Below are 18,616 nucleotides of genomic sequence, written 5' to 3' on the forward strand. Positions count from 1 at the left end.
AATCTGGAGCGCTTTGAGCTAATTACAGCCCCAGTGTAGCTCTGCGTGGCCACTGGAGCTCAGTTTAGCTCTCTGTGGTTAGTCTCCAAGCCCTGCTTAAGTTCATAGCACAAGAGTAGCTATTTTTGTTTGGGAAATGGGGTTTGAACGCTGCTTAGCATTAGAGGAAGCTAAAAAAAATCCCATTTTTTTAACTACTCTAGGACTCCAACCAGAAGGTATGAAGCTGCCTACAGGTTTCTAGACGTAGAGGTGTTGGGGGGAGAATTGGCAGCATCGAGGTGGCACGTGGGTCAGACATTCTTGGCTAAGGATGGGCTTGGGGCAGGATTCAGGGGATGCGGTTGCGGCTCTTGGGTGTGAGGGGCTGCTGGGGTGCCTTTGGAAGGGGAGGCTGGTCCAGGCACCACTGCAGCAGGGTTGATGCTGTGGCATGGAGACGGAGATTCCTCCACCAGCAATCTGACGGCGTCCTGGCAGCCTTATTGTTGAATCGAACAAGTTCTCATATGCCCACGGCCTAAAATCTTTCCTTTTTCCCCCCACCGCCTGCTTCCCAGGGTCTACCGGAGGGCGAACACTCGCACCCCAGCCAGCCTGGACGCAGCAAGACTCCTCAGATCCCCCAGGATCCCAAGGGCCCGCCGGCAGCAGGACCAGAACAGAGTCACCACCCCACTGTAAATAGGCATGCGGCACCAATAGACCCTCACGTCCACCTTCAGAGGGCACAAGCAGACACGGGCCAGACCTCCTATCCTTCGCCTGTTGCCATTTCAATGAAACAGGAGCTTCCATCACCGCACCAACCTCAGGCGGTTCCCAAGCAATCCATGTTTATCCCGACGACGTCGGGTCCCGGGGCCCCGCCAGGGTTGCCCCTCAATCGCCCCGAGCCCCAGTCCGCGCTCAAACAAGAGCCATCTCCTCACCCCGTTTCGCAGAGACCTGTGGATATGGTTCAGCTTCTGACAGTAAGTATCGCTCCGTCGTCTTTTCCTGGCCGAGTAGCCTCGTGCTCCTCGTCCGGGGAGAAATAATCAGGTTCTGTGTAGCTTATCTCACCTGTGGCACCAAAATGCTTCAGATGCAGAGGAGGAGATTGATCGTCTGTCTGCTCCCTTTGGGCTGTTTCTGTCCCTGGTGAATTTTAGCCGTGTTCACGTTTGCCTGGCGTTTCCTAGAGTCTCGCGATAAGGCACTGTTAATGCGGAGCAGCCGTGTTTCTCCCATTATCGTTTCAAACAGCCTGCAGGCTCAGGCAGTCAGTGCTGCATCATTCTTACAGTCAGCTGTTTCTTAGGAAAGTTTTATTTACTGGCAGGAAAGAGTGCTGGTGTATTTAAGTTAAAGAGAAAAACGCCACAGCTTCCCAAAATCTAGAGACTGAGGAAGAGGAGGGAGACGGTGAGGAACAGGCACTGACAAGGAACCAAGAGTTCAGTTGAGCACTGAGCGTTTCCTGTATAACCTTGAGCAACTCTCCTGCTGCTGCCGTTTCTCAGTTCTCCCGTTTGTAAAAGAGAAAATCGCGTTTGTAACGGCCCCGCTCTGCCTCGCGCTGTGTGGGAGGCTGGAAGATTGGGAAGTGCTCTGATGTGAGGATGAAGGGAGCCACCCAGGCATCTTAGCCAGCTGGAAGAAAAAAAAAAAACAGTTACTGATTTAGCAGGACCTAACCCGAGCCTGGACCAGCGCGTACGAGGAGTAATGAGACGTTACATCTGTACGGAGTCCTTAAAGCGGTGGTGTCTTAATTGCCTGTGAAAGTATTGGAGACAAACGAGCAGCTCAGATGGGATTTAAGATCCCTCTCTCCTTCATTTGCATTTAATATGTCTTCTCCCTCCCTTTCCAGAAATACCCGATTGTCTGGCAGGGCCTTTTGGCTCTAAAAAACGACACGGCCGCTGTTCAGCTCCACTTCGTCTCCGGTAATAACGTCTTGGCGCATCGGTCCCTGCCGGCGCCGGAGGGAGGACCGCCGCTGCGAATCGCTCAGCGCATGCGACTGGAGGCTTCGCAGCTGGAGGGCGTCGCGCGCAGAATGATGGTGAGGGGTCGGGACGGGGCGGGGGGGGAGGATGCGTGTCTGGGAAGAGCTGATCTCTGTGTGCTGAAAGCCGGGCTGTTACTACCCGCCACATAACAAAAAAACCCCACCAGTTCTCACAGAAACCTCAGCTCTCGTTGCTTGTCTCATGTTATTTTGGGATTCCTTCGTCCCAAAGAGCATGAAATACAGATCACAAGTCACGAGCAGTAGGTGTTGCTCTGCATTCGTAGAAAAGGGAATGGTGGGGTTGGGAAACCTCTGGAGTCACCCGTCCCTCAGCCCTGGAACAAATCCCTGCTGGCTCTAACACGTCCGAGTAAGGTGGAAAGTGCAATTCAGGCGGCCGTGGAAATCAGTAGTTTTCAGTCCTTTTTACTGTCTCCTGGGCTGGCCGAGCTTTCAGCACGTCCTTTGTAACTTCAAAGGACTTCAGAGAGGATTTTCCACTGCAGATAATGAATGTCTGTCAGGAACCAGCCTGTTCCCAGCAAACGTGTGACTTAATGACTGTATTTTCTTTCCAGGTGGAGAGCGATTACTGCCTATTACTGGCCTTGCCGTGTGGCCGAGACCAGGAAGATGTAGTGAATCAGACTGAGTCACTGAAGGCCGCGTTCATCAGCTACCTGCAGGCCAAGCAAGCTGCAGGAATCATCAATGTTCCCAACCCCGGCTCTAACCAGGTATTGGCAGGAAAAGCCCTGTAGATAAACTAAATCAATAGATAAACGGGACCCACAGCTTTCCGTCCCCGGTCTTTGCTTGAGGTTATAGCTGAGCTGCTTGGTTTTAGTATTAAAACAAAATCCCTGCGTTCACCGTGCAGGTTTCTTACATCACCAATCAAAACACACCGATATAATCAGTGACAATTACTGAAGATAAACTGCAAAGCCAAAAAAAAAAAAACCCAAACGTGTATTCAGTTTGTTCACAGCCCTGCGTCTTTGGCTGAAAACAAACCCATTTTCCAGCTGGAAGTAGAGTCCCTGTTTCTTCCTCATTACTGTATCTGGATTTTTCCAGGACACCTGGAGTTTTCTTGCTCTTTGCCGCATAAAGACAAAACGTTTGCATTTGGTGACGTGAAACGTTTATTCCAGATGTATTACTGCATCGAGGCAAATTTAATCTGTTCCCTGGGCATAAACAGCCCGGAATGAGCGGTCAGCGCTCAAAGCAACCGCAGAAATGATAATTAATGGGAATTTTTTTGTCTTTTGCACTAAAACCAGCCAGCTCTGGCTGAGCAGCCTCTCCTTTTTATACAACTGCACCGAGTTACAAGCCTTTAAGCACCTAAAAAATCATCCGAACGTCCCATTTTAAAACATTTTAAGCCAGCCCTCACCTCGGTTTGTCTCTCATCCGTGTTTTTTGGGGTTTTTTTTGTTTCCCTCGCAGCCTGCCTACGTTCTGCAGATCTTCCCACCCTGCGAATTTTCGGAAAGCCACCTATCCCGCCTAGCCCCGGACCTCCTCGCCAGCATCTCCAACATCTCTCCTCACCTGATGATTGTCATCGCGTCGGTATGAGCTGTTTACCGGTTACTGACTTTACGATTATTTTTTTTTCCAAGGCCCTGCAGCAAAAAAAAAAAAAAAGCCCACAAAAACCACAAAAAAAACAAAATTAAAATAAAAATAAATAAAAAGAGAGAGAGAAAGGAATGAAACAAGAAAATGCTGCCAGACTACCAGCCTCCTGCCCTAACCGGCCTCGATCAAACTGTTGCTGGGTAGCGGTTCCGCTACCTTGTATGTTTACATATTGCTTTAGCTTACGGACAACTGATGCACTCAGCAGGCGGACTGGTATTGGGTTTCTGTGCCTCCTTTTGGGGAAAAGATAAAGGATGGCTTATTTTTTTTAACAAAAAAAAAAGGAAAAAAATAAAAAAGAACCTGAACTGCCTTTGCACTAAATTAGTGACTCGGACCTTTGCACAGTTGGAGACACGCTGTGACGTTCTGGATGTCTTGACACACATTAACACGCGCCGTGGACTAAACGCAGGACCTGGGGACTTCTGCTGAAATTTGTGGGTCAAGGATCATTTCACACATTATCTTTTTTTTTTATTTTATTTTATTTTATTGGTTGTTGGTTTTTTTGGTTTTTTGTTTTGGTTTTTTTTGGTTTTTTTTTCTGGATGTGAACCTTCCTCTCCTCCACTTGCCCCTGCTGCAGCCGTCTTCTCTTCATCTGGGATGTACAGTTTACACTGAAAAAAAAAAAAAGAAAATACAAAACAGAAAAAAAAAACAAAAGGGAGAGCTATTTTCCTTCCTGGTGGGATATGCAGAACTCAGTGGGTGTGTGTATATATAAATATATATATAATATATATAAATATATATAATACTGACTTTAAAAAAGAAAAAAAAATCAAATCCCCACAACATACATTTTTTTTTAATCTGTGCCAAAAATGTGTTTTCAGAGAAAATCTTATTTTCATACTCAGACTTTGTATTGTCACTCATTTGTAAGTGCGCTTCATTTAAACATCCCCCCCCTCGTCTCATGAGCTGTGGAAGTGTTATACACTTGTACAAAAGACTTTTGACCCCCCCATACCCTCCCTTCGCCTTCCCTAACACTTATTAATTTATGGAACTGTTTTTTGTTGGGGTTTTTTTGTTGTGTTTTTTTTTTTCTCAGCGCAGTTTTGTTTTGTGTGTCCATTGGATTACAAACTTTATTAAAAAATACAAAACACCTCGGCGCCCAGATCTCGTCCCTCGGCCGCTCGGGATGGGGGGGGGGGGAAGTGGAAAGATTTGGGGGGTTTCCCCCAGGAGTTGTCACCAATCTCTTGTTTTAAAAAAAAAAAGGAAAAAAGAATTTTATCAAAGGTTTGTTTGTTTGCCCTTGCGTGGTGTAAATATTTGTTGAAAACCAAAGTTGGAATTTTTTTCCCACTTTTAATTTTGATTCGTGCCATCTACTTGCAAAAAAAAAAAAAAAAAATCCCTGGATTTTGATATTCACCATCCTTTAACAAACAAGAGCCAGACTTCGTGTTTTTCAGTGGGCTTGGGCGTAGGAGGGAACCGGTGGCGGGAGCCATGGGAGCCACCAACCCCCTCGGTTAATCGCCACTGCTGCTGCGAATGGGTTAAAATCAAGAAAATATGGTTAAAAAAAGAAGATTTTGGAGAAAATTTGGGAGTCTGGACCTTGCTAAAGAAGCCAGTGGGGGTTTGGGGGCTACAGAGAGGGAGACCCTGAACCCCCGTACCAAGGGCAGGTGGGGCTGGGGGCAGAGCTGAGCCTGTTTTGGGTTAAAAATAAAAAGGGCAAAAAGGTGCTGCTGGCACCTGACCCTGTCCTCCCCCCCAGGTCTGGGGGCTCTGCCGAGGGGACCCCAGGCCCTGTGGCCATGGGGGGGGGGGGGCGTCCCAGGGTCAGGATTGGGCCTCAATCCCCCGGTACCCTTGGGGTGGGATGGACGGACAGATGGACACATGGACAGTTGTACGTACAGCCGGACACACGGACAGGTGGTTGCACGTTGACCTGGACCCATGGATGGTTGCAGGTCAGCAGGACACATGGACGGGGCACAGACAGCCAGACACACGGACAGGTTGGGGGGGGGGTAAAGGGCCTGATCCTGCCCATTGGGGGGGGGGCAGGGGTGTGAGCGGGGCAGGGTGGGGGTGTGAAATTGCTGGGTTTTTAGAGTGGGACCTTTGGGGCAAAAAAAAAAAAAAAAAAGTCCATTTTGGGGAGTTTTGTGCACAAGGATGGAGGAGGTGAGTGGCTGGCTGGCTGTACAAGTGTCCGTCTGCAGACTGTACGTGCAACCGCCCTTGTGTCCGGCTGTACGTGCAAGTGTCCGTGTGTCCAGCAGGACGTACAACCCTTGTGCTGTCCTCCTGCAGCCCCCAAACCCACCCCACCCCCCCCCCCAGCACCCTGGGTGGGGTAATGGGGTGGGGGGGGGGGGTGTGGGACAGAGGCACGGACAGATGGACACATGGCAATAGCACGTACAGTCGGACAAACGGGGGGATGGATGGTTGGACAGCCGTATGGACAGGGCAAGTCCAGTCGGACACACGGCCAGGCGTATGGATGAATCAGGGATGGCCGAACATGCAGACACACACGGGCATGGCTGAACGGACGGATGGACACACACTTGTACAGCCGGACACAGAGGTGGCTGCACACCCAGATGGCCACACGGCCAGGAACACGGCCGGCTGGACTCACAGACAGTAGCAAGTCCAGCCAGATGGACAGATGCACGGACAGACACATGGATGGCTGCAGGTCCAGCCAGCTGCACCAGCGGCCTCACAGCCATCCAGCTGGTTGTACGTACAGCTGGACACCAGGATGGTTGCAAGTACAGCTGGACACATGGATGGGTGCGCAGTTGTACAGCTGGCCACGGACACTTGTACATCCAGCCGGACACGTGTATGGCCAGCCAGACACCGCCTCCAGCCTTGCGCAGTAATCCCCCCCCCTCCGCGGGACCTTTTTTTTTCTCCCTCCTCCTCTCCTTTTCTTTCCCAAAGACCCTGCGGGGGGGGGGGGGGGGGGGGGGGAGACGGGGGACGGGACATGACACAAAACAAATTTGCAAAACCAAAACCACCCCCCCCCCCCCCCCCCCCCCCCAAACCCCCCATCCCAGCAATTTCACCCCCCACCCCCCCCCCCCCAATAGAGAGACACAGGTTGATGGGGTTAAAGGGCCTCATTCTGGGGGGGGTGGGGGGTGGGGGGGGTGGGGTGTTGGTTAATGAACAAGGACGGAGGAGGTGCGTGCCCAGCTGTCCGCACATAAAAGTGGCCATGCTGTACATGCACCCATCTGTGTGTCTGAATGGCTGTGAGCCTGCCTGTACAGCCAGCTGGACCTGCAGGGGGCCGTGTGTCTGACTGTCCATACATCTGTCTGGACATGCTACTGTCTGTGAGGCCAGCTGGATGTGGCCATCTGGGTGTGCAGCCATCCCTGTGCCCGGCTGTACGAGCACGTCCGTGTGTCCAGCAGGACAGACAACCCCCGCTCTGTCCTGCCCTGTAGCCCCCAAACGCCCTCCCAGCACCCCAGGTGGGGTAGCAGGGTGGGACGGGACAGAGGCACGGACAGATGGACACACAGCAATGGCGAATACAGCTGGACAAACGGACAGCTGGCTGGGGGGGGATGGATGGTGGCACAGCAACATGGACAAGGATGTTGCACATCCGGACAGCGTTACAGCTGTATGTACAGCCGGACACATGGAGAGGGGCAAGTCCTGGCAAACACACGGAGCGTCAGATGGTTCCTGGATGGCTGGACATGCAGACAGATACTCGGGCAGGGCACAGCTGGCCGGTTGCACATCCAGCCGGACACACGGCCATTTGTAGGTACTGCTGGACAGCCGGACACTTGCACGTACAGCCCTATACACGGACAGTTGTAGGATGGCTCATGGATGGGTAGACATGTGGATGGACACATGGACAGTTGTACATCCAGCCGGACACAGGGGTGGTTGCACACCCAGCTGGCCACAGGGGCAGGAACACGTCCAGCTGGACTCACAGACAGTAGCACATCCAGACAGACGGACAGAGGCACAGCCAGTTGGACACATGGATGGCTGCAGGTCCGGCTGGATGCACCAGCGGCGTCACAGCCATCCAGACACCCGGATGGTTGTATGTACAGCCAGACACCAGGACAGTTGTTCGTACCACTGGCCACCAGGATGGTTGCACCTATGGCTGGACACATGGATGGGTGCGCAGCTGTACGGACAGCCGGACACATGGACAGTTGTACATACAGCTGGACAGCCCCCACCCAGCCGGCCACTCACCTCCTCCTTCCTCGTGCACAAATCCCCACAAAAATGGACTTTTTGTCCCAAGTCCCTGCTCTGAAAACAAGCAATTTCACACCCCTGCCCCACTCGTGGGAAGGTCAGGCCCTTTAACCCCCACCCAACCTGTGCGTGTGTCCGGCTGTCCGTGTGTCCGGCTGTCCGTGCCCTGTCCCTGTGTCCATCACCCACCCAGGGTGCAGGGTGGGGGGGGTGAGAGGGTCAGGCCCAATCCTGGCTCCAGCCACACAAACAGGTTGGGGCATGGGGGGGGGGGGGGGGGTGTCAAGGGCCCAATCCTGCCCCCGAGTGCCCCCCAGGATGGAAGCCGTATCGCTGGCTCAACCCCCCAGTAGCCACGTGTCCATCCATGCTCCAGTCTGTCCGTCCATTGCCCACCTGGGGGAGGTGAGGCCTTTTTGACCTTTATCCTCTCACTTATCCCCATTTTTAATCAATCCTGCCCTCATTAGCCATTAAACGAGTATTTCAGTAACCCCTGAGGGGTTTGCAGGACCCCCAAAGCATCATCCGGAGCAGCCACAAAGTGCCTGCAGTGTCCCCCCCCCCACCTCGAACCTCAGCCGTTAGAAAATATTGCAATTTATTCCATCTCTCTCCTTCCAGAAATACACTTTTTACACCATTTCCAAGCAGCTGTCTTTTAAATAAAGGCGAGGGGGAGTCACTCGGGGGGCGGCTGACCCTCCCCGGCTGTAGGCGCAGGAACCAGGGGGGCTGCGGAGGATTCGGGGGGGCCGTCACGGGTTCGGAAGAGCAATTCTCCGGCAGGAATGACCTGTTCCGTTTGCCAAGCTGTGGCTGTTCCGTACTGCTGGTAAAAGTCCGTGTCGGCCTGGAACATGACGAGGGCCTGGGCGGTGTGGATGCGGACGTGCTGCGCCAGGCTGGTGGCATCCAGAAATTTTTCCCCGCAGGAATCGCAAGCGTAGAGGATCTGGGTGTTGGGGTCTGCAAGGGAAAAGCGAAAGGGGGAAGGTGGGGGGTGGCAGGGCAGGAACTGGCTGCCCCCCACCCCTTTTTCCCCCGTCTCCTCACCTGCTTCTTGCACTTGTTTCACTGCTTTGGTGATTTCGGCTTTAAGTGCTTCGGTCTCATCCGCTGTCACCGCGGCCGCTACAGGAACCACTGCGAGGCGGGGAAAAAAGAGAGGGTGAAGGGGGTGAAGAAAAGAGACAGGAAGCGGGGGAGAAGAGAGAGGGGAAGGGGGGCGGTGCCGGCTGGAGCAGGACGCTGGATTGCGCCTGTCACGGTATTTATGAGCCAGATCCAGCCAGGCTGAGACTTTTCCCAGCCTCAGGTCACAGCAACAGGTGCTGCACCCCACAGCTAAACCTCTGAGCTCCTCCGGGACCCCCCCAAGCTGCACCCCATGGATAAACCCCCCCTTTTGGGAGGGTTCCTGGGACCCCCCCGAGCTCACCCGTGAGCTGCGTGACAGCGGTGGCGGCCAGCGCCTCGGTGGCCAACGTCACCATGTCATCGGAAGCCACCGTGACAATGTTGACCTCGTCGCCTTCCTCCGGCTCGAGGATTTTAATGCCCGCCTTGCCTTGATGAACCGTCTTGACGTGAGAACGCAGGTTGTCCACCCGGTTGAAACCCCGGCCGCATTTGTCGCACAAGAAGGGCTTCTCCCCTGGGGATAAAAATGAGGAAATTTGGGGATGTTTGAAGATTTAAGGGGGTGTTGCTTAAAGATCTGGGGAGCTGTTGCGATACCCCACCGGTGTGGATGATGATGTGTTTGGAGAGATCGCCCACGTTGACGAAGGCTTTGTTGCAAACGGTGCATTTGTGGGGTCGGATATTATCGTGGTGGCGGATGTGGTTGGCCAGTTGGCTCGACTGGACGAACCTTGGGGACACAAAGAGATGTCACCACGATTCCCATCCCCAAAAATGACGCTCTGGCACCTCCACCCGGCCACAGAGGGCAAGTGGAGGTGCCCCCCCTTAAAATTCAAGGGGTGAACCCTCACCTTTTGCCGCAGCGTTCGCAGACGTAGGGCTTCTCCCCCGTGTGCTGGCGTACGTGGGCGATGAGGGAGCTCGCTTGGGTGAAGGCTTTTCCGCAGATTAAACACTGGCACGGCTTCTCTCCTAGGGAGAGACAAAGGGAAAAGATGCTGGAGGGGTTCAACAAACCCAGGAGGGGGTGAGGCTCCCCTAAAAATCCCTCAGGGGGAAAAGCAGAGCTGTGTTCCTACCAGTGTGGATGCGGACGTGGCGCTGGAGCGCTCCGGGATCGGCAAACTGGCGCTGGCAGTGGACGCAGACGTAGGGTTTCTCCCCGCTGTGGATCCGGAGGTGCCGTTTCAGGTTGCCTGAGAGCACGCAAAGCTCAGCCGGGGGGACACACACAGGGACACTGACACCCCCACCTCCTTCCCAGTGCCCCGGTAGCTCCATCGGGAAGATCCACTGCTATTTAGGGAAGCACGCGGGAGTGCTGCACTGCCGAGCCCCGGAGCCAAGGATCAGGGTAACCCAGAGGTAGGGACAGCCAGGACAAGCACCCGAGTTTTGAGGGGACGGGGAGACTCCATGGAGCTCATCCAGAGCCTTCTGGCTCTGCAGTGGTTTGGGGAGAAGCGAGGAGACATCTCCATCCCCGAAAGTTGGATCAAGGGCTCCTTACCCTGATTCCCCAGCATCCCTGGGCTCTGATTCCATGGGGGATGCCAGCCCAGCCCCGTAGAGGGGAAGAAATTTCTGCAGCACCATGGCAAGAGGTTTAAACCCTCCCGTGCCCAGGATGAAATCCCTCTTCCGGCTCCTATCCCCACACAGAGCAGTCCCTGTCCCCCTCCTGAGCTGGCCAAACCTCCGTCGCTCGGACCTCACCACCTACCAACCCCGTGCTACCTGAAGTGGTGAACTGCTTGCCACACTCCCGACACTTCAGGGGTCCGTCAGCGATGTGAATCTTCAAGTGAGCCTTCAAGTTCCCCACCTGGGGACAGACAGACAGACACAGAGAACCCCCTCGTGTCACCCTCATCTCTCTCTGGAGGGACCCAAACTACCGTGGGTCCGATTTCCCCCCCCCACCCAACACACCTGGTTGAATTTCTTGTCGCAGTGGGGACACTTGTGCTCCTTGTCGGTGTCGTGGGTCTCCAGGTGCCGCATTTTAGAGGTGGGATCGGAGAAGGAGCGCCCGCAGTAGTCACACTGGTACGGTTTCTCCCCGCTGTGGACCAGCTGGTGCCGTTTGAGGTTGCCGGAGGTGGTGAAGAGCTTGCCGCAGTCGTCGCAGCGATATTTGGCCTCCCCCGTGTGCCGTTTCTTGTGGAGGTTCAGCAGGCTGATGAGGCGGTAGCTCTTCCCGCACTCCTCGCAGCCGTAGGGCTTCAACGGGCTGCGGAGGAGATGACGCCATCACGCCAGTGGGGAAAGAACTGGTGTGCCAAGCTCCCACCACCCCGATCCGAGCTCCACCACCCCAGCTGGACCCGTCCAGATCCCACAGGATGTCTCGAAGCAACGCAAGAGGGAAGGACGGGGCAAAAAGATAAATCTCCTCCTGGAACACCCTGACACGCTGATGGATTTCACGAGGATTTGCTCTTTTGCGACAAAAGCCACATTTTTTTTTATGCCCTGCCAGTGTCAGTTGCTGTACCGACCTCTTGCTCAAACCCTCATGTCAACCACTGGCATCGGCACAAGCCTTTCTGCACCCAGCTCGGCCCGGTGGCACCTCTCGGTCCCCGGTGTTGTCGTACCTGTGCGTCTTCTCGTGGGCTTTGCACGCAGCTGGGTCAGAGAAGGCTTTGTTACACTCCCTGCAGGAGAAGGGTTTCTCGCCGGTGTGGATACGGATGTGCCGCTTGAAGTTACCGGTGTGGGTGAACTCCTTCCCGCAGTCCTAGGGACGGAGGGGAACAGGTTCAGGCACGGCTGGTGACGCCCAGTGTCCCCGAGGGACTGGAGACCCGGCTGAGGGCCGTGGCCGGTCTCACCTCGCACTTGTGGGTGACGGAGCCGTAGGCTTTTGACTCGGTCCTGTCGCTGTAAGTACCCGAACGCAGCAGACGGGTTTCACCCGAGTTCTCCTGCCCGGAGTCAGTGCTCCCCGATTCGTTATCTTCGGCATTTTCTCCGTTTTCTAACCGGGGTTGCTCTTCCTCGGGGATTTTAGCCTCCTCTTCGTCCTCCGCCATCATCTCCCCCTCCTCCTCCTTCCCTTCCAGCTCCATCTCTGCAGGCATTCAGAAAACGGGGATGCTAGGGATCAGGAGCAGCATAAGAGACACCAAACCCCACTTGTATTGCCTAACTCTAAGCCCGGGTTTAAAGGCGATGGGGATTAGACCAGCCCTACTGCACTCAGGGAAATCCTGGTACTCCATCGTACCACACACGTGCCGAGAACTCTGCCTGCAGTCAGTTTGGATTTGCAGGTTATTAGGCCAAAAATCCAAAAGCCTGCGCAGACAGAGGAGCATCTTCCCAACGTCTCCTAGCTCTGCCCCATGGAAAGCGGCTCCCATGGGCTCTGCGACCCACAGGAGATAGTGTTTGCACAACAAAACTCGCACCAAAACACTTAATTGTGTGGAAAACAAGGGTTCAACCCTTGCCCAGCTTTGCTTCAGCCCTGCTGAAGGGAACAAGATGGCAAAGCTCCTGCCACTGCCCTCGCTCACGGACACACCTCCTGTTTCGGCACCCAGAGAGATGTCACCCTTTGCCGTGGAGCTGCCGCTGCTGACCACGCTCTCCGCTGGCTGCGGGTGGCTGGGGAATTCGGCATCGGGGCCCTCTTGGACAGCAGCGTCTGTCCCTACAAGCAACAGAGTGTCTCAGGCACGCTCGAGGAGACGTTAGGTGTGTGTTGGGGAGGGGTGACAGCAGGATTTGGGGTGTCATCCGCTGGCAGCTCACCTTCTCGGCCACCCAGCTGCTCCGTCTGCGCCTCGGGCTGTGCTGCCACAGCCACAGGTGTCTCTTCCTTCCCCTCCGGATCGGGAGGAACCGGTTTTATTTTATCAAGATCACCCAGCGCTTCCACAGTTGATCTCTTGTCCTCGACAGTTGCCTTGTCGGCCCCTGCAAGGGATGAAGCAAAGGGCTCCAGCTTTTGCTGCCTGCGCAGGGGCACCCCGACGGCTGCTGGAAGAATTCCCAAATCCCATAAAGATTCAAAAAAGCATCAGTTCTTCAACTGCTGGTGCCACACAAGGGGATCAAACCCCATCCAGATGTCCTTGCCTACCAGGAGACATACCTAGGGCATGGGTTTGGACACAGCTGGAGAGCACGGTCGCTTCGCGGGGCAATTTCCAGTCTCCCTGGATGAGGGAAAGCGAGGAGGATACGTACCGATCTCGGCAGGGGGCCGCTGGCTCTCGGCGGGGCTTTCTGCTGGCGCGGCGAGGGACTTGAGAGCGTTGCAAGCACTGACAATCTCCTGCATCTGGAGGAAACCCGCCACAGCCAGCACATCTTCCACGTTGTCAGGGTTTAGGCTTAGCTTAGCCGTGTACATGAACTCCAAAACCTGGCCCAGGCCTGCAAGGGAGATGATGCAATCAGAAATAAGCTCTCACCTCTCGGCTGTGCAATTTTCAACAGCCCAAATCCATGAAATAAAGGGCTGAAGAGCTTCCCTCAAACCCTGGGCACAAAACCGCTTTGCTTAAGTGGCTGGGAAGGATATCGGAAAAATCCTCTGCCTACCTGCTGCGTTGCTGATGTCGAGGTGTACCACGTCCTTCTGGTCGACGAAAAGCATCCTGAAATACTCGCTGCAGGCTGCCAGCACAGCTTTGTGGGCCTTGAAGTCGATGCCGTCCACCACGAAGGTGCAGTCGCACAGCAAACCCAGCTGCCGCTGCTGGTTCAGCTGTTCCAGGACTTGCTTGCTGTGCTGGGGGAAATCCATGGCTGCGGGGAGAAAAAAAACAAACCCCAGGGAGGGGGGGGGGTGAGAAGGGTGCCAAAACCCCGACGTCATGTCGGAAAGGACCACAAAACAGGACAGATCACAAAGCCACGGATCAACCACAACCTGACCACCCTGTTCACTAAAAAACGTGGCCCAAAAAGCTTAATTTCAGCTCCTCGCTACAGCCGGCTGCTTTCCCCACCAAATACAACCCCAAAACCTCTCCTGTAACAGCCGCAACGCCAACACGGCGCCAGAGAGAGTTGCTTGAACAGTCAATGTATTTTTTTTGCCATCTTAACAGCTTTTAAAATATATTTATTGCTCTTCATCCGGCCCAAGCTGTGAGCAGGAACCCTACTGCCTCCGCAAACACAAGTGCCATTGTCCCTTCGGCAAGCAGGGTGGTGTCACCGCTCCCACCAAGGGCACAGTGCAGAAAACGTTCACCAAAATCTTCAAGCTCCTGCTCATTTTAGGTGCTCGCGTCACGATACCGAGGAATTTTTACTTTTTTATGGTGTGTTTGGAGGGAGTTCTCCCTGTTCACAGCACAACTTTGGCTGAGGAACGCTGCAAACTTGCGGAAACCCTGCGAAAGCCTGTTTTTCAACAAGTTCCTCGTCGGCAAAGGCTGAGGGATCTGCTGCCACATGTTGGGTTTTCTCCTGGGCTGCACCTGCAGGGTGCAGGGTAGAGAACAAAGGGTTTTCACTCGGTTTCATTTTCCAAAAATGATTCCTCTATGGGCTGAAGGGATCATTTCATCCATGGGCAAGGGAGGAGAAAGCAAACGGGGAACATCCACAGTTATTTGTTCAACCTGCCAGGCCAGGAAGCCCCTAAAGCTCTGACTGCTGGAGGAAGCAAGGTTACAGCCAGGGAAAGTCGACGCTAAGCCGATGCTCGGTGTTTCTCTGAAGGTTTCCAGCCCGTAGCAGTTGTTTTTCCACTTTACCAGCTCTTAAAAACAGCCTGAGGAGTCTCAGGTAGGGGAAAGGCAACAGGTTTGGATCCACAAAACCAGGTCCCTTCCAGGCAACCACGAGCATGTCCCTTCCTCCGGATCCATCCGAGCATGCACAAGCGCACAGCCGGGCAGAGGGAGCCTCCTCCTGTCTGCTGCGGGTGCTAGCAACGCATCGGCGAAAGATCTTCCGTCCAAGGATCAAACCAGCTTCCAAAACCATTCCCGGTAGAGATGAGAAGCCCAGACACCTCCGACAGCATCGGATCATGCACACAGAGAGAAAGTTTCACTCCCAAAAAGCACCGTTTGTATTTGCAATTAACTCGCTGCTGTGACTTTCCCCTAACTCTCCAAACCACGAGGTACTTTTTAACCACACACCCACAGCCTGTCCCAAAATACACCCCCTGAGAGCCAAAATCACTTTTTTTATCAAAATCTGTCTGAATCCCTGCACACATATGACCCCGTAAGGTTTGCAAAGGAAACTCTGGGGAAAAAAAGGGGAGGATTTTCCCAGCAGGACAAGCAATGCTGCCTTCTGTGCTTGGAAAGCTCTGCGCAGCAGGACCCAAGAAATCACAATGGTTTGAAGCACTAAAAAGCTATTTTTGGTAATTTGTAGGAGGCACTCTGCATCTGAATGATGACTTTTATCACTCCCTGGTTGGACTTGCCTCAGCTTCGCATCTGAGCTTTGCAAAGGAAGCAAAATCCCAAGAAACTCAACTCTTCCCGAAAAACTTCATCTTTTCTGCAGTTTCCTCCATAACGTCACGTTACGGCTTCATTGGAGCACGTGAGCGCAGCGGGGCAGAGGCTAGGACGAGCTGCGTATCGCCCTCATGCCCCAGCGCCCAACGTCCCCCAGCAGCTGAGATCACCTTCGTACACTAAAATCCCTGACTCCAAGCTTTAAAATCCCAAATATCTTGATCAAAAAAACCACAGAGCACCCAAAAAAACCACCGTGGTTCCTTGCCACCACTCAGGCAGGGCCGGTTTGCAGCTCCGGTGATGAGATCCATCTCCTTCCCCAACCAAAAAGGATGCGCCAAAATGGGGGTGGATCTGTGGAGGGCAAATGCCAAATCAAGCTTTGCTAAACTAATTAGCCCTTGTTAATGCAAACCCATCGCTGTTGGCTGTTTAAGGTAGCGGCGCTGTCTGCGGACGTGTGTCAGAGCTCCAAGCCTGAAAATCAAAGATAAGGCAGGATCGGTACCCGACCTCACCCCTGCGCTGCGAGGAGCGGAGATATCCGGAGGACTGAAGCTGTGGGCGAGACGGTTGTGGCTCTCCTCCAGAGCTTTCCCCCTTCCTGGTGCTAAAGTCAGTCTCTACACAGCCATCCTGGGAGAAACGGGACGAAAAGCTCCGTTTTAAAACCCAAACCTCATGTGTCGAAGGCGCCAGGGTCCAACGTCACCAACCCAGGACCGGGCGCACCCCGATTTCACCTTGTCTGAGGCACATGAGCACCGTTTCCCCTCCCGACCTCTCCCCGATGTGGCTGTCGTGTCTCTCGTTACCCGATTAATCACAGAAAAGCTTCATTATGAGAACACCCACGCCTGCCGCAAGCACTTGTGGAGATAAATACAGCAGTTACAGTCCTGGGGAGCTTCCCACATGAGCTCTATTAAGCTCTCTCGCTTATTAATGACATTAACCTCTCCCTGTACCTGCCACCTGAGCATCTACCTATTTAAAAAAAACCCAAAGCCTCGATAATTTGGAAAAAAATAGCGGTCTAAGCGTTGTCTTTCAATGCTGTCACCATCCAGCTGTCCATTCTTACGCTGAGAAGAGAAAAAGGAAGAGGAGGTTTACTTTCTGCCTACCGTCATCTCCCTTCTCGTGTGTCAGCAGCCCTAATCCTTTCAGTCTCTGCGAAGAGGAGCCTGTCCTCATTTCCAGTAACTGATTCTGCAACATTTTCAGTTAAAAAAATAAAGTTAAGAGCTGACTGACCGGAGCATTCAAGGTACAGATGTGCTAATAATACAAATTATGAAATAAGGGCTCTGGAGTTCGTGGTTGGCAGCGAAACCGGAAGGCAAGCTCGCATTCAGCTGTAAAGGGGAAAAAAATAATCACAGGCAGGAAAAAAGCATGGTGAAAAGGAACTAAAAGGAGAAAGACACAAGGAGAGAGATGAGCAGAGACACTCTGAGCCCCCACACCAAAGAGACACCCCGCAGACCCCTCGGATATTTAGGTTTTGGGCCCATGGACAGACTCGTGCAGCTCCTGGCGCAGCGGGACGTGGCTGTGCAGGCAGGGCTGCCTGCAGGTAACCGGAGCCCTGGGCCGCAGCAGGCAGGGAGCCAGTGGGGCCGCTGAGACATCACCAGACCTCAAGCTCTGCCACGAAAACCGCAGTACTCGGATGACGAACTACAAAACCTTCGTCTTTGTGCAAAAAAAACCCCAACCCTGTCTTTGCAACGCTGGAATTTCGGCAGAAACTTCCAATGCAGAAACACAATTAAGGAAACACGGCTTGTCCATGAAACGCATCATCCATGCTTGAGAAGCGATGCCTGCAGAGGGCATGTACAGCTGGTACGGGCTGTCATCACGCCAAAAAAAATGCCAGAAGATGAGAAAAACTCTTTTTTCCTTGAGGTGCCGCACAATGCTTTGAAGTTTTCTCTGCTCTTCTACTGGCGACGTCCTTGACGCACAGGTAGACAGCTTGTACGGTGTCAGGGGACTCATCTCACGCAGCATTGGCTGTCAGGGCTGTGTCCCCCGCAGACGTCTCGCTGTGTCCCGAGGGGATGGTGGCTGCCTCACATGTGGGGGGACAGGGCTTCGCTCCTGACCTTGTCCCAAATCACCCCACAGCTCCATGGGGGGGGTGACACGTCTCCCACAGGGGACACAGACGTTCTGGTGAGGGTGGGGTGGCGAGAACCCCAGCGAGCACCAGCAGCCCCCTGCTCCCCTCACGACAGCCACCCTAGGCCTCAGCGCAGGGCCCGGCAGCGGCCTGGGGGGGGTGTCACACGGAGCGGGGGGGGGGGGTCGCAAGTCTGAGGGGAAAGAGCTGCCAGAGCCCCCCCGGGGTGCTAAGGGGATGGAGGGAATCCTTCCGCAAACTCCCCTCAATAAACCGGGGGTCGCACACCGGGGTACCCCCCCCCGAACGGCTCCTCTTGGGGGCCTCCCCCCCCAGGCAGCGAGCTGGGCCGCAGCCCCCTTCCCCTCACAGCCCCCGTCTCTTCCCGAGCCCCCCACCCTTAAGGCCCTCCGCCCCCCCGCCTCCCCAGCTCCTCCCCGGGCTCCCCGCCGCCCCCCCCGGCCCTCCCCACCGCTACCTGCCATGCCGGGCCCGGCGGGGGCCTCACATCGCCGCCCGCAGCGCTCACCGTGACACGGACCAGACAAAGGGCGCCGCCATCTTGGCGCCGGGCGGAAGCGGCGTCGCCCCCCTCTCCGCCCACCGATGGCATCGACACGCATGCGCAGCCCAGCCCGGGGCGGGGACTGCGCATGTGTAGATGGGGCGGTGAGGCTGGTCACGTGGCACAGCCTTCTGGTCTCCCCGCCCCGGTCTCCTCAGGAGCGCCGCCATGACAGTTCGGGGCTGGCGGGTGGGGGGGAGCGGAGCCCTGAGGGACCGGGTGGTCCCGGGGCTGGTCCTGCGGCTCCTTGAGGGGCAAAGGGCCCTGTTCCACCACACTGTATGCCCCTGAGGGCTTCTGTTCCCTCCAACAAGGTTGCTCACGCCCCCAGGTGTGCCAGCAGGCCGAGGCATCGGGCAGCTGCCATGATGGTGGCCGGGCATCCCCACAGGGAACGGGCCCAGCGTTGTGGTCCAGGA

General features: G+C 54.7%; 2 protein-coding genes across 20 annotated transcripts in view; one reads left to right on the top strand and one right to left on the bottom strand.

The window, feature by feature from the left end:
* Nucleotides 1-4,302, top strand: part of SPEN (spen family transcriptional repressor) — a 78,503-nt gene extending 74,201 nt beyond the window's left edge. For all 10 annotated transcript variants that reach the window (XM_054800977.1, XM_054800978.1, XM_054850103.1 and 7 more), the window contains 4 exons: nucleotides 561-974; nucleotides 1,859-2,053; nucleotides 2,581-2,739; nucleotides 3,461-4,302. In XM_054800977.1, the coding sequence (XP_054656952.1) occupies nucleotides 561-974; nucleotides 1,859-2,053; nucleotides 2,581-2,739; nucleotides 3,461-3,592 (900 nt within the window). In that variant the 3' untranslated portion in view covers nucleotides 3,593-4,302. The remainder of the gene's footprint in view (nucleotides 1-560; nucleotides 975-1,858; nucleotides 2,054-2,580; nucleotides 2,740-3,460) is intronic.
* Nucleotides 4,303-8,484: 4,182 nt separating this feature from the next.
* Nucleotides 8,485-18,265, bottom strand: ZBTB17 (zinc finger and BTB domain containing 17). 10 transcript variants are annotated; one of them, XM_054849909.1, is made up of 17 exons: nucleotides 18,111-18,190; nucleotides 16,629-16,713; nucleotides 16,020-16,137; nucleotides 13,607-13,813; nucleotides 13,250-13,438; nucleotides 12,812-12,976; nucleotides 12,582-12,710; nucleotides 11,887-12,125; nucleotides 11,650-11,792; nucleotides 10,982-11,282; nucleotides 10,787-10,874; nucleotides 10,129-10,245; nucleotides 9,901-10,021; nucleotides 9,646-9,776; nucleotides 9,342-9,557; nucleotides 8,957-9,046; nucleotides 8,485-8,869 (listed from the first exon to the last, which is right to left on the bottom strand). In XM_054849909.1, exons 2-17 carry the CDS (start codon nucleotides 16,632-16,634, stop codon nucleotides 8,583-8,585), a joined length of 2,547 nt encoding a protein of 848 aa, XP_054705884.1. In that variant the 5' UTR covers nucleotides 16,635-16,713; nucleotides 18,111-18,190; the 3' UTR covers nucleotides 8,485-8,582. The 10 variants fall into 10 exon arrangements, with proteins under 10 accessions (XP_054705884.1, XP_054705885.1, XP_054705887.1 ...); XM_054849910.1 differs by having other exon boundaries at nucleotides 18,162-18,180; XM_054849912.1 differs by lacking the exon at nucleotides 16,020-16,137 and having other exon boundaries at nucleotides 18,111-18,225.
* Nucleotides 18,266-18,616: the final 351 nt, after the last annotated feature.

The sequence above is a fragment of the Grus americana genome, chromosome 21 (genome assembly GCF_028858705.1).
Source record: "Grus americana isolate bGruAme1 chromosome 21, bGruAme1.mat, whole genome shotgun sequence".
NCBI lineage: Eukaryota > Metazoa > Chordata > Aves > Gruiformes > Gruidae > Grus > Grus americana.